The 13,938-nt window shown below is 40.4% G+C and overlaps 1 protein-coding gene across 2 annotated transcripts; it reads right to left on the bottom strand.

Moving 5' to 3' along the window:
• Positions 1-804: 804 nt before the first annotated feature.
• Positions 805-13,935, bottom strand: VPS37A (VPS37A subunit of ESCRT-I). 2 transcript variants are annotated; one of them, XM_074154541.1, is made up of 12 exons: positions 13,759-13,935; positions 9,538-9,612; positions 8,581-8,695; positions 7,659-7,759; positions 6,590-6,806; positions 5,462-5,532; positions 3,998-4,125; positions 3,852-3,910; positions 3,692-3,760; positions 2,627-2,770; positions 1,795-1,875; positions 805-1,539 (listed from the first exon to the last, which is right to left on the bottom strand). In XM_074154541.1, the coding sequence occupies exons 1-11, from the start codon at positions 13,875-13,877 to the stop codon at positions 1,795-1,797; spliced, it is 1,179 nt and encodes a 392-aa protein (XP_074010642.1). In that variant the 5' UTR covers positions 13,878-13,935; the 3' UTR covers positions 805-1,539. The 2 variants fall into 2 exon arrangements, with proteins under 2 accessions (XP_074010642.1, XP_074010643.1); XM_074154542.1 differs by having other exon boundaries at positions 9,538-9,604; positions 13,759-13,919.
• Positions 13,936-13,938: the final 3 nt, after the last annotated feature.

Genomic DNA, 13,938 nt, shown 5'->3' with positions numbered 1-13,938 from the left:
GGACTAAAGCCCCATTTGAAGAATCGCTGGCCTCTGGAACAGACGTCTTGCACTTGCATGATTTTCATAGCTCCAAAATTACTCCCTTTTCTCCAATTTGCGTTGTGCTAGAAGAGCATCAAGTTTAGGACTGACTGAAGATGACTGGTACAGAAACATAATGGCTTGGACTGACGTGCTTGAGTTTGAGACTCGAACCTGTGAAAGGCAGGGTCTTGGCTAAGAGCTTTATCTCCAGACGGCTTCCTGATGAGAGATAGAGCAGGATTCCCGATACATTAATTAATCAGTGCTTTATCTTATTTATCTCTCAGAACTGTACAATTCCTCCTGTTCTTGTGAAACTCGGCTGTCTCCATGAAAACCTAACGCACTGACAAGGTTAAGAAAAAGAATATATCTTTTTGCAATAGGAAGGGAGAACACATGTACGTGTATTAAGGGGCTGTATTTTTCTCCTATAGAACACTGCACTTGGTCCTATCCCTTCTCACCATACACCCCCATCCTAAAAAAAGTCAGCTCACCTGAGGCAAGATTCCGTGATTAAAGGGCAGAATTAAGCCTCGCTTCCAAATTCTGTCACTGGCCTTAACGTAACACACTATGCAACTCCAGTCAAATTAGTTCCTTTCTTCATCAAAATTAAGAAAAAATAACCGTTACTTCACAAAGAACTTCAGAAGTCATTTTTGTAAAGTGCTTTTCAGTTCCTCACATGATGAACATACTCACGTTGCATAAAACAGAAACTGGGAGGTGACCTGAATATTTTTAAGTAAAAACAAATATGAAAATGAAATTGTGAGATGAAAATTGTGTTTAATTGCAGTGGTAGGTACCAAGCCACTCCTGAAATCAAGTGCATCAGTGCTACTGAGCAACATACCAAATCTACGCAGATCATTTATTCTATTTCCATTCCAATAGAATTTGTTCCAACACATCCTTTGCTTAATCCAAATCTACGTATCCAAAACACAATACAGGCTATACTTAGTTTTGAATTATTACTTAAAAGTAAAAAAACTTGTTCTTAAAACATTTTGGCTTCCAGAAAAGACAGCTTGTGAATCCACCGACAATCCCAGATTATGAACTTCTTCAGTTTCCAAAGTCCTGTCACCACTCATCTCTAACTCTTCCACAGATCAAGCCAAATCTATGTTTGTAAGTTCAAAATACAAAAGATATGAATTATGCTCTTATAAAAATGTTAAAAAGCTAGTCAAAATTACATGTTTAGATATTTAATCTCTGAAGAATGGAGTATAGCAGCAGGAACTTAAATATAATAAGAACTATCGACAATAAATACAAGAAATTAGTGCAAAGATTGCAATAGAAGGATTCTTGAGTACAATGAGAATATAAAGAGACATTCTAATTTGTACAAAAACCACCCCAGCTCTGTATACAATCTCTTCTATAAATACAGCCGTATAAGATGAAATGCTTATTTGCAAATAATAGTTATTAAAAAGTGTGCTTTATTAGGCTTTTCACTCGTTCTCTTGGCAGGTGTAGTTTGCAGGAAGTCTGTAAAGACAAATTTCCATAATTAGATATTTTGACTCCCCCAGAGGTTATGTTTTAAATACAACTAACAACAGGTGCAGCACGTACTAGATTTCCACAGAAAGCATTATTAGATCACTAAGCATTGTAACAAATCCATTTGCAATTAGCAATTTATAAGTGTGTGATAATGAGGTAAATTGTAAAAAAAAAAAAAATAAAAATTAAATATATTTAAATATATTTTAAATATTAAATATTAAACCAGCAGTTTACCTATAGCGGAGCATGAAATTGGCTGTGCATTGCTATTGCCTGTTGAAGCTTTTCCTCTTTGGCTCGTCTACAGTGGCAGAGCTACAGAGCAAGACATGGGAAGGGTGAATTCTGAAAGGAATTTTTTATAACGCATAGCACAGTTTCTCTGTAACGATTTAGCTACTTCGCAGGCTCTTTAAAAAAGGAAAGCCCTGGGAACCACCTTGCTTCTAAGCTTGGGGCTGAAGAACAGTTGTCTATATTGGTAACGCTATTCCATCCACAATTGGTTCTAAGAGAAGGGAATTGTTTCCTGTGTTATGGAATTACTATATTAGGTATCTTAAAGAAAGGTCCACTACCCAGTAAGTTGCTCTCATCACAGCATGAGCAAGAACGGTGGGTTTTGAACCTCAGTTACTTATTCAGTGATAGCCATCAACAGAATAATTAGTTTAAGAAGTTTAATAAATTAAGCATTAAGGTTGCTTAAAATAACATGTCATTCCACGTCAATTTACCAAATTTGAAGTTGCATGTGCAAGTTCCCTACATCTATACAGGATATAGAAAAAAAGCAGCACAAAACCATCTGCAACAACACATGACAAGAGTCTAATGCAGGACACCGTCGCACTCCCGCCTTAAAAATATGTGCCTTCAGAATGCAGATTATACTCTAAATTATGTTCTAAATAGATTGAAGTGACTTATCGATATATTTTATTTCTATTGGAGCTTACTGAAGCACTGTTCTGTATCACAGAGCTGCTCAAACTCTAAGTCTTAAATTTATTCACTATGTGTGAATGTATATCTCTAAGATTAGAATGATTTGTGTCTTACATACCGTTCTCTTTTCCATAAAACTACTAAGAAAGTCATCTATTTCTGTTTTGCCTTCCAAGAAGTCTTCTGCAATAGTGTCAGATTCCTCTTCAGCTTCGTGAGCAGCCACTTTAAGTCTGGCTTGTAGAGCACTTGGACTGCAACTCTAAGAAAATAAAAACTCCTAAGTAATATTAAACTGTTCCATCAACCCCCTACATTTCCAAGAAGGTAAATGACTATGTAGATATGGAATATGTGAACTGAACATCATTATTATTACATAAAAGCCTAAGTGACCAGATGAAGCTCCATCGCCAAGAAACAGCGTAACTTGTTAAACTAGAAAGGATTCAACGTGAGAAAAGAGTTGCTAGTTCAGGTCTTGATTCACAACCATTCTCTCAAATGTATAAAGCTTTTCAACTTTTAGCCTACGCTGCAGAAAACACCCAGCTTGGAAGTGTGACAGGTTCTCGAGTGCATAACTTCTGAGTAGAACTAGCGGTTCAGGTGTCTTCAATAAGGAGGGTCTACTTTTGATACTCACTGGTGAGCCTCACAAGCGTAAAAAGGTAAAAAAGCATGTACTGTTCAGCTTCTAAATACCCTTGAAATGACTGTGGAGAGGAAGACATGAAAGGAAAAAGCACCTCCTCAAGAAGCAGATGGGCTGCTAATCTAAGCCAGTATCCTCATTCTTCTGTTCTTATAAACCTCAAACCTTACTTTCGCTTATTGCATATAATTTCATTTTTTTTTCCTCTAATAAGTTTGGGCAGTTAATCAGAACGTGATTCACGTCTTCAGTAGGAGACTGTACAGAACCACAACTGTGAAAATCAAGATCTTTAGAGATGTTGGATGCTTGGACTACCCTTCATGTACTCCATGAAACCGGCAGTGCAATCATAACCCTGTTTTGCTTTCAAACTGGTACTTCAATCCATTTTATTTCATACTTGATGTGAATCTATTTCACAGAAAATTAAGAGTTTAACCAGAAGAATATTCTTTATGGGTAAGGATACAAATAAAAATTCCGGTTTCATGGAAGTATTCTTAAAGGATAATATAGAGATTATACCTCACTAAGTTCATGCTGTCTTTGCATCTTTTTTTCAAAGGCTGCTTTCATCTGTGTGAGTTGCTCATACTGGAAGGAAGAAGAAAAAGAACGTTTTCCCCCTGATATAAACAGGATATTACAACTAACATTTCTGAAAAAGATTTTATCGTTCACTTACTTTATCCAACACCGTCTGTCTTTTTGCCTCAAGACTGGGCTCCAGCAACAAGTTTTTTTCTGTAAAATGAAGTCACCATTACTACTTTTTTTAAAGGATTCCGTCTGCAGAACACAGCCAGAGGTGCTAATGTTTTGACATCTTACTTGCCAGCTCCTCGATGCTTTTCACTAACTCGTCCCTGTCAGTGATGACTTGCTTCAGCTGTGGCAGAGTCACAAACTGTTCCAGTAGCACCTCCTCTTGCTCGTTCATATCGGTCAGCTGCGATATACTACATTCAAACAGAGAGAGAGCAGATATAAAGCTAACAGCAAATATTACATGTAGCGTTACTTATTTCTGCCAAAAGTCAAAAGTTTGAGGCATTTATCGGGACTTTACGGACACGCAACGCTTGACCACAACTTATTTTCCACCTTTCTCCTGGACTGTGGGCTCTACTATCCGCAGCAGCGAGCTTAGAAAGAAGTGTGTTGAGAAGTATCTTTCATTTCAAGCCTTTAACACTTGAATGCTTAAATGCTTCCTAAAAGGTGTTTTTTAACAGTAGGTTGATCTCGGCCAGCTCCCAGACACCCTCCCAGCTGCTCTCTCAGTCCCCCTCCTCAGCAGGGTAAAGGGGAAAAGCGATCATTTACCAATTACCATCACAGGCAAAAATTGGAAAAAATCTAATTTATTGCCAATTATAGCAAGAGTTGGACGGTGAGAGAGACAGACAAAAATCTAAACCACCTCACCCCCTTTTTCCCCAGACTCAACTTCCCTCCTTCATCCCCAACTCCCCCACCTCCCCCTGCTCCAAGCAGCGTGGGGACGAGGGGGAATTGCAGCTGCTGCATTCAGTCCTTAACAGCCCATCCCTGCTGCTCCTTCCTCCCCACACCTCTCCCCTGCTCCAGCACGGGGTCCCTCTCCACTGGCTGCAGCTCCTGGCAGTCCCAGATAACTGACCTAGGAGGCCGTCTCATTAGATCCGAGCAAATTGTTGGGAACCATAACTAATACTTTTTTTTTTTTTTTTAATATTGTGACAAGATATGCTTTAGCTGAAATTACTTACGTAGTAATACGGCTGTAAAGTATTCAGATGTGGAAGTGATTTCCACCGGCACATTTACCACCTGGATTCATCCAACCCATGCTCCCTGCACACGCTGAGCTGCTCACAAAGCAGCCCAATGTTCACCCTGCGCTACAGTCCTTCCGAATTTCAGAAAATGTAATTCGTGGACCAGCCTCAGGTCCATTTCCCTGTCCCCTTTCCTCCTTCAGAAGTTACGCTTATTGTATTACTAGAAATTAAGTACCTGGTAAAGCCCCAGAAGACCCCAGAACACTGATAAGTTCGGAAAAGTAAAAATAAATACTCTTTCTTAACTGTTGAATTCTATAGAATTGTTCCTGCTGAGAAAACCCTAAACATGCAGTACGAGGCTGGCTAATCTTTCTGACTACCAATTTCGCTAAGTGGTAGTTCTCCTGTTTAAAATTTGTACAAAAACCTTTCAGTGATGGACACAGACTTTGAACAAAAATCAGATACAGACCAACAGTAATTGCATTTTAATGACTATGGAAAGTTTTGCTGCCTTCTGAAAATTTACCTTAGTTCTGAGAGTTCTGGAAACGTGTCGGGAACATCGGGCATCTTGTAAGTAAATCCATTCTGACCAGCCTAAATGGAAGTTTAGAAATGCTTAGTAGATTTTTGAAGAGCAATTTCTTGATTTAACCTGATTAATCTAAAACCAGAGACGAGTATTTGCCAGCAACAAGAAAAGCAGGAAAAGCAGTAAGAAGCAGCATCGCTACTCTCTGAACAAAAGATGCCTCAACTCAACCACGGAAACAAATACTTGGGGATGTTTGGGGTGGCATGTCATAAAAGAGGAGTCAATTTTGGAGGAAAATAATTCTGTCTTGCTATGTCCTCCCTTTGACAACCTGGGATGACCCAGGAAACAGAGAGGAGGAGTATAACTCAGGGAAGTGAGAACAGAGAATGAGATTGACATTTTGATCTCTTTCACGTGGTTCTCAAAGCTATAATACCTTGGGAAAAAAAGTTTTTAGGCAAGGGAAAAAAATTCTGTCTCCAGAGAATGTAGAAATTTTAAATTCTACAAAGCCAGAAAAGCGTCTTCCAGGATTAAGAAAGCTTTTGTTTCTAAAGACAAGATTTGATGAAAGACTAAACATTTAGATACAAAGTTTTTGAAGGACATTCAGAAAAGTCCTTCCAGAGCACATCAGTGAGAGGGAGTTTGTGAGTATACACATACGAGGTCTGTGAAGAGAAACTCTTTTAAGCATGAAAACAAGAAATAAATACACATAAAGGCTTGAGATTGCACATCATTCTCACCTGACAGGTTCTGGGCAGGAAATCCCATAGAGAGACAAGGATCTCATTTTCTACAGCTGGAGAAACACTCCCAGCTGCACTGAAGGGGAGTGCAGCTCCAGAAAATATGTATATTCAAAGGTATTTAGTGTAACACTAGTTTCACCGAAACTCAGAAAAACAAACTTGTTGCTCTGACTTCAAGTTTGTTCTTAAAAACGCTTTCATCAAAGCCAGGATGAGAGTTTCCTTTTCCCAGCACCAGCAAAACAAGGAAGGGCAGTCACCCAGACTGTTCCCCTGAGTCTTGTGGCCGTGCCCTCTGTGTCCTTGAGGGCACTTCTACCCCGTGTCCGACAGATTAAGCAGCAAAACTCAGCGCACAGACCTGAAGCACTGCTTCTGCCGTCGGAACGGGCAGGGGCAGGTCAGCAATCAAGCTGTAGGAGGGAGCAGCAGGCTTGTCTGTAGCGTAGCTTGAAGAAACAGATTCGGCAACGGGCACGGCTGCCATCGTTCTGTTTGGTTCTTGAGGTGGGTACGGAGGGAGAAACGGAAACCCCTGAGGAGCATAAGGAGGCATTCCAGCTGGTTTGTTGAAAAGGCTAAAAGCAAACAGACAAAAACCTCACAACCACGAGCAACAAACCTCTTACAGCACATTTATCATTTGAATTATAATTACTAGACCACATACAAGATGCAAGATTGAATTTTTAAGTCACCATAAACTTTGCATTTTCTGTTCTCAGTTATGTCCAACGTAGTAGGTCTACTCTATGTTTTGTACTGCAACATAATATACAACTCCATTAAACTATATCCATGTAAAGCAGCCAAACACACACTCACGCTCTTAATTTTAAGAAAACTACTTCTCAAAAATTTATGAGAGCGTAAATTAAAATTGTTTCCACCTGAAAGTCCTGAGAAACGCATCTGTGTTGTAGATTATACATGTCATATTCTTATTTACGGGACCGCATTTAACAGCTCGGGCAATACACACACGACGACTTCTAAATAACACGAATGATTTTTTTTTTTTTTTTTTGAAATTCACAACTGCAGCTGCATCTAAAGCCAGTATCATCGTCAGCCACGAGGACCACCCTTGTACTGATAAAGCTGTAATGTCACAGACCACTTCTGCATATTTAATAGAATTACTTAAATTGCACAATTTCTGTTGCACAGTTGTGGAACAGAAGCTGCCCCTATGCCTGGGAGATTATGAACAGAATATGAAGAAACAAAACTGCTCGGTAACTCCAATGAAATCTGGAGTTTCTTTGTAAAACAATCACGTCCTTGCACGTGAAATTGCCCAAGGGCGGGGAATCTACATTTCCCAATACATCCGCTACATTATTCCTCTTCCTGCCCTCCTAATACTTGGTTTAATCTCATTTTAAAAAATGTAAGCGATTCAATTCAACACGTTTATAGATACTTACTATGGAAACGATGTTGAGCTCGGAGCCAGAACTGGAGGATTCTTCCAAAACTCGTCCAGTAAACTTTGAATAATTTTTCCAAGATCTGAGTGCATTGTAAACTGGTAAAAACAAAAAACAAAACCCAATGCAGGAGAAAAACTATGCCTGGAATTCAAAAGTTCGAAAATGTGCTGGATGCTGTTTCAGAGACATAACAACTAATGTAAACTGTGTATACCTAAGCTCCAAATAAAGTGATAAAGCCATCCAGAACTGAACAGAAATTGCAAGTGTTTTCTACGTGCCATTATCAATGGAGAATCAATAAAGTACAACATTTCTGATGAACAAGCAAAAAACCCCCGCCTTAGTTACCAAGTTACATTTGGGAAAACAGAGAAAGGGGGTGGGGAGAATTAAGATTTGAGACAAAAAGCATTAATTGCAGTCTGAAAAAGGCATAATCTCCCCCTCCATCTCATAAAACTACCACATCCTTGTTGGCAGAGAAAAGGGGAGGGAAAAAACCCCACAAAACTGCACATTAAAACCCTGAATATTAGAGTTAAAATCTTGACATATTTCTAATAGGATTAGGGTAGAAAGAACTGTGTTACAAAACAGTCTTAAAGCATCCTTCTCCCTTATTTGGGATACATTGTAGAGAAACAAAACTGTGCTATTGGCGTTATCAAGAAAAGTGACAGGAAATTTCTAAGCCATCATAACTTAAAATTGTTTTAGATATAGGGAATACTCAACTCAGTAATGGTAGCAGTAAAAGAATAAATAGTAGTATACAGAAGACTACTGAATTTTTATTTTCAGACCCCTCAAAATACAGTTTGAGAGGGATCAGAATCTGTACCACTCTTTTTTACCTCAAGTATTAAAATTGGTATTAACAGTAGATATATGTGAAGCTACAAATCATACATACATTACTGATTAGTGGACCAGTCACATATACTCCCTGCTTGTCCATTAAATGATGTCTCACAGGTGGGAAAACACTGATGACTGGCTTTTCCTGAGGAAACTGAGGTGGAAGCAAGCTGCAAATACAAGAATAATCATTACTACAGCTGCATCCCATGATAAAGTTTCCATAACAAGGCTTCTTATGCAAAAAAAAAAAAAAAAAGAATTAATTACTACTAATTACATAAACTTATTTTTCTACAAGAAGAGTTATGGAGAAATACAGAGTGAATGAAGCACACAAAAAGATTACTCAGTTACAAAATTAGAAGTCAGACAGATTAGAATACGAGACTTCCACAGAACTGAAGAGAGCATTTACTGGGCAAAACTGTACTATAACAATGAAGCAATTACATCTACGGTGAAAGAAAAAACTGTAGCATAACAAGAATATTTCCTAATACAGATGTTATTACTACAAAGACAGTGCAGTATAACCTGCAAGAATATCAGGCAAGTTATCAATCTAAAGTAATAAAAAAACCTTGTGAATAGAATACCATTAATATTTGCCGGAGCAAAAGCACCCCCCAAAGTAAATTCACAGGAAATGCTACAATAAAACCACTTAAGTTATGATCCAGAAGCTTCACTGGGGTAACAGTTAGGAGTTATAGCAGATTAGTAAATTACTAATTAAATTTATTTTCAGTTGCAGGAGATTCAAAGTCATCAGAAACTCTCAAGCATTTTCTCCTATTCACCTTCAACTAAAACCACAGGGGTATCCTAAGAGCTGAGCACAGCAAAATGTAGTTTTGCTTTTGGCTGAGCATCTGCATCTTCTATAGAACTAGTTTCACTCACATCACTACAACTACTAATGTAAATCCAGATTTATGCTCTGTTACTATTTTTTTTGAGAACAATTTTAATTTTCCAGATGTGCATAGAGATATCTCACTCTACTTACATGTTAATATTAATTGTCAAGTTGTTTACAGTGAATGGCAGTCGATATTCCACATCTTTCTGAATTTCTGTAATGCTGTCAAAGAAGAAATCGTTAGCATCCAATTCGTGGTCGATATAACAGCCTAAAGTCTAAAAAAAAGGCATGACCCCAGACCTTTGTATTTTGTTTAGTTTTGGAAAGCCTTGTAAGAATGAATTTGCAAATGCTGGAATAAGTTAATATGCTTCAGAATGCCATATTGAATATTAAGATTAAAGTGAAAAACGGTAGATTCAACTTTTAAACCTCAATCAAGCAATGGAAATACAGGAAAAAATTGCACTGCTCACTGATCTGACAACAATCTCAACTTTTTTTTTTTTTTCCAATTACTGGCTTAATTTAAGACATCAGGGATTTTTTTACATACTGAATTTTATCTGATAAAACATCTACTTTGCCAAGGCATTACACTTGGTACACAACTAAGTATTGCTCTGCAACACTGCCTACAGATCAATGTTTAGAACATACATTACACGAGGCTTTCTTTCTCAAGCTTACTATTTGACAGTAGTTTTTTTTCCACACGCACCAAGTTCTATGCACTTGCACAGATACTTTCAAGAGCAGCTACTTGCAAGAACACAAAGCTCTGTAATCCAGTGACACTCAAGACACAGACCCCCCCTGAAAGCACTGAGTGAAGAAACTCGTATCTTATGAAGTCTGGTAAGACCAAATCCAAATTTGCTTCTCCCATAACAGATGAGTTACTGAGAAAAATCTTTACATCGGCTGCATTAATAGGAAGCCGATTTCAACACTCAGAGCACTCTATAATTTGTATGCACAGCAAGACTGTTTTGAAAGATGGCATCCCAAAGAATATGGAGGAGGAGGAGGAAGAGAAGGAAGAGTACAAGACTTGGGTCAGAAGCAGAATTTCTGTACAATATGAACATACCTAAGTTGGGACTTAGAGAGAAAGGAGGGCAGAAAACTCAGCTTCATCTTACAATGCCTCAATCAAAACAAACTTAAAAAGCAGCCCGATTCCTCCTCTATGTATATTTCCTGCCTGCACCTGGTTAATAATATTCTTTTCCCTCACCGAAGGCTCCCTTATAAAGGGAGGGAACACAGCTCCAGTTGGGAATAACGGCAGCTGGGTGTTCCCAGAAATCCTCTTTGCACCCAACTTCAGAAATGCCCCTCCATCCACCGCCAGGCACAGCCCATACAATTGCTTCCTCAAAAAAAACCCCAAAACGCGTTATCTGCAAGTGTGCGTTAAGGAGTGTTTTGTACCCCTGCAAAGCATTATTTGCACAGGGAATTTAAAACTCTAGTCGTCAGAGCTTCAGGAATAAACGGAGTAAGACACAAAACTAGCGATACACCTTGCTTTCCGCAGCCTGACCTTATTCCTCTCACAGACAGCTCGGTATCTGCTCTTTCCCTGTGAAATCACAGGCCGTGTGAAGAAACCATCAGGTATCTTCAGCGCAGGAGAACTCAAACCACAGCGTAGGGCTCTACTGTGATACACCACACACTGGAATCACCACCTCCTCATCCTTAACTGAAGGATTCTCCCTGGAAACTCTCACGCACGTTCCTGCCCTGTAATCACCTGTCAGGCATTTTAATGGCCTGCTACAAAATCCTTTTGAGAAGGGTATATAATTATGCTCCACTTCTGTGCACAACCTATAGGAACTAGAGAGGAAAAGGAGAACAGGGAGAGAGAAATCCAGAATCTCATTGAGCTGCCCAAACTGTTACAACCTCCTTTAAGTGAATCTTTGAACCGATAAACTTAGTTCTCCCTTCCCCGAGTGGGAATGGGTACACTGGAAAAATCACACATTCTTAACTTTGGCTAGAACAGCAGCAGGTGTAAGAAACTGGTTTTTAAACACAAAAACTTGATTTCAAGCTCCTAAACCATAAGGGATCCTGAAAAGGAAGACTAGCTACTTTAATAAAATTAAGATTACATATACCTGGGCTTTTATGTTCTAAGACAACACAAACAAAACTTACCTAACTTAGGTAACTACACCATGCCAACAATTTTATTTTGAGCATTTCACCGAGAAGCATCTGGGGTACACATACATGAATGACAAAACGTACTTATCAGACAATACAAACACTAGAATGACATTTATTTAATCACTGCTTAGGAAACAACGCTCGTGCAATGCTTAATGCATATTCCTATCCTATAGGTCTGTACTGCTACGGAGTCCATAAGCAAGCACACCAGTCCCACCCAAAAAAAAGACTTTGCACTTTTGAAAACTCGCACAAGTACACATACCTTTTCAAGAGCACAGAATCTGACGCACTGTTACTCTGATTAATTCAGTAATAAGTATCTCTCATGCAAACTGTACAGTTCACCAGCCTTACTTCTATGTTTGCCTAATTTTTGTTTTTTTTTCATCAAGAAAAATGAATCGTCAAGAGAGACCAGGCAGGTTAGTTCACATGGCTGTGACGTTACATCTGAGCAGCTACCATCTCCCTTCCCTTCATCTCCATTCCTGGCTGCTGGGTCCCTTCCCTCTCTGCCTGTGCTTGAACTGATGCCTGCACAAACAGGTAGTAAACGAGTTCAGCAAGCTGAACTTTGACAAAAACTGATTGCCTTTTTTGCGGTCTTAACTTGGAGTGAGCTCACCTCCCTGGCAGGGAAAAACGGGTGAAATAAATAGAAAATATACGGGTAAAACGGGTGAAATAAATAGAAATAAAAGGCTAAGTAAGGCCACTCCAGCAAAAGCTTCTAGTTAGGTAAACTGCTGCATACCCACAGAGAGAGGTCCCTAGAAAAGTGAAGTCTTTCAAAAATATTTGTGAAATCGGCTCTGAACAGATTTAAGTTTAAGCAAGCAGCAATCATAGAATTGTCTAGGTTGGAAGGGACCTTTAAGATCATCCAGTCCAACCATCAACATAACTCTGATAAAAAACCATCACTAAATCAGGTCACTAAGCACTATGTCAACCCGTCTTTTAAATACCTCCAGGGATGGTGTCTCAACCACTTCCCTGGGCAGTCTGTTCCAATGTTTAATAACCCTTTCAGTGAAAAAATTTTTCCTAATACCCAATCTGAACCTCCCCTGGCGCAACTTGAGGCCATTTCCTCTTGTCCTATCGCCTGTGACTTGGGAGAAGAGACCAACCCCTGCCTCTCTACACCCTCCATTCAGGGAGTTGTAGAGAGCGAGAAGGTCTCCCCTCAGCCTCCTTTTCTCCAGGCTGAACAACCCCAGCTCCCTCAGCCTCTCCTCATAAGATTTATGCAGTAAGTCAATACTTAGCACTACTGTCATAATTATGATTCCTATGTGATAATTCAAAATATTAGTATAGCGAGTGAACTGCAATTATTAAGTTCAGAAATACAGTCAGTTTCTCTTCCACTCCTAGTGTCAGTCTGACGTAACAGGAAATATTATATTTTCTTTTTCTGGATCACTTTTGGAGGCTCCTATCATTCTACTTCAACAGACATCATAGGGAGGATGAATGCTTACGTGTTCACAGAAAATATAACTTTAAATATATGGAGTGTGGATGTCCTTTCAGAAGATGAACGCTTTTAGAAGACTGAAATATAGGCAAAACTGATCAGAATACTGACAAGCCGGGGCATCTCAGGATAAAGGAAGGTATTTTGCTGTAAAAGTGTGGCTGTTGAACAGGAAAAAAAAACCCAAACACTTGGCCTCTGGTGAGCATTTAAATAAAACAAGTTACTAAGGAACAGCCAGATATTAGCCAGTGAGCACCGTCTGTCAGGTAAGCAGTTTGCAGAGCCGGCCGGGCTGCTGTGCCACTGCTGACAGGAGCGCTGCGGCGCGCGGCTCCTTCATACCATGCGTTTTATTCTTAACTTTTAAACAACTACGCTCCCACAACCCGCTTCCAGGAGGAGGCCTCTATTCCAACACACGCCACCCGTCCCTCTTTGCGGACTTTAAAGCCCATTAAATCATTTACCTGATGATTCCAGTCCCCCACACCCCCTTTGGCCGCTCCCCGCTCCTCACCCGCCCCGGGGGCCGCCGGGCCCCAGCCGGGCCTCACCACTGGGGGACGGGGCCGAACCCCCGTCCCTGTATGGGGACACAGGGCGCTCTCCCGAGGCGCGGCCCCACAGGCCCCGGCACAGGCCGGCTCCCTCCCGCCCCCCCCCTCAGCCCGGCCGCCGCCACTCACGACGCGTGGGCGCCGCGCAGGGATTCGATCTGCCGCTGCTTCTGCTGCTGGAGGGTGGTGAGGGCGGGCAGCGGGGCGGCCGAGCCGCCGCCCTTGGCGAGGGGGAACAGCCAGTTCATCCTCCCTCCTCCCGGCGGCGGCACCGCGGCCCAGCCCGGCCCGGCCCGGCCTCCTCCCGCC

The sequence above is a fragment of the Numenius arquata genome, chromosome 10 (assembly GCF_964106895.1).
Source record: "Numenius arquata chromosome 10, bNumArq3.hap1.1, whole genome shotgun sequence".
Taxonomy (NCBI): Eukaryota; Metazoa; Chordata; class Aves; order Charadriiformes; family Scolopacidae; genus Numenius; species Numenius arquata.
This window is presented reverse-complemented; position numbering and strand designations above follow the sequence as displayed.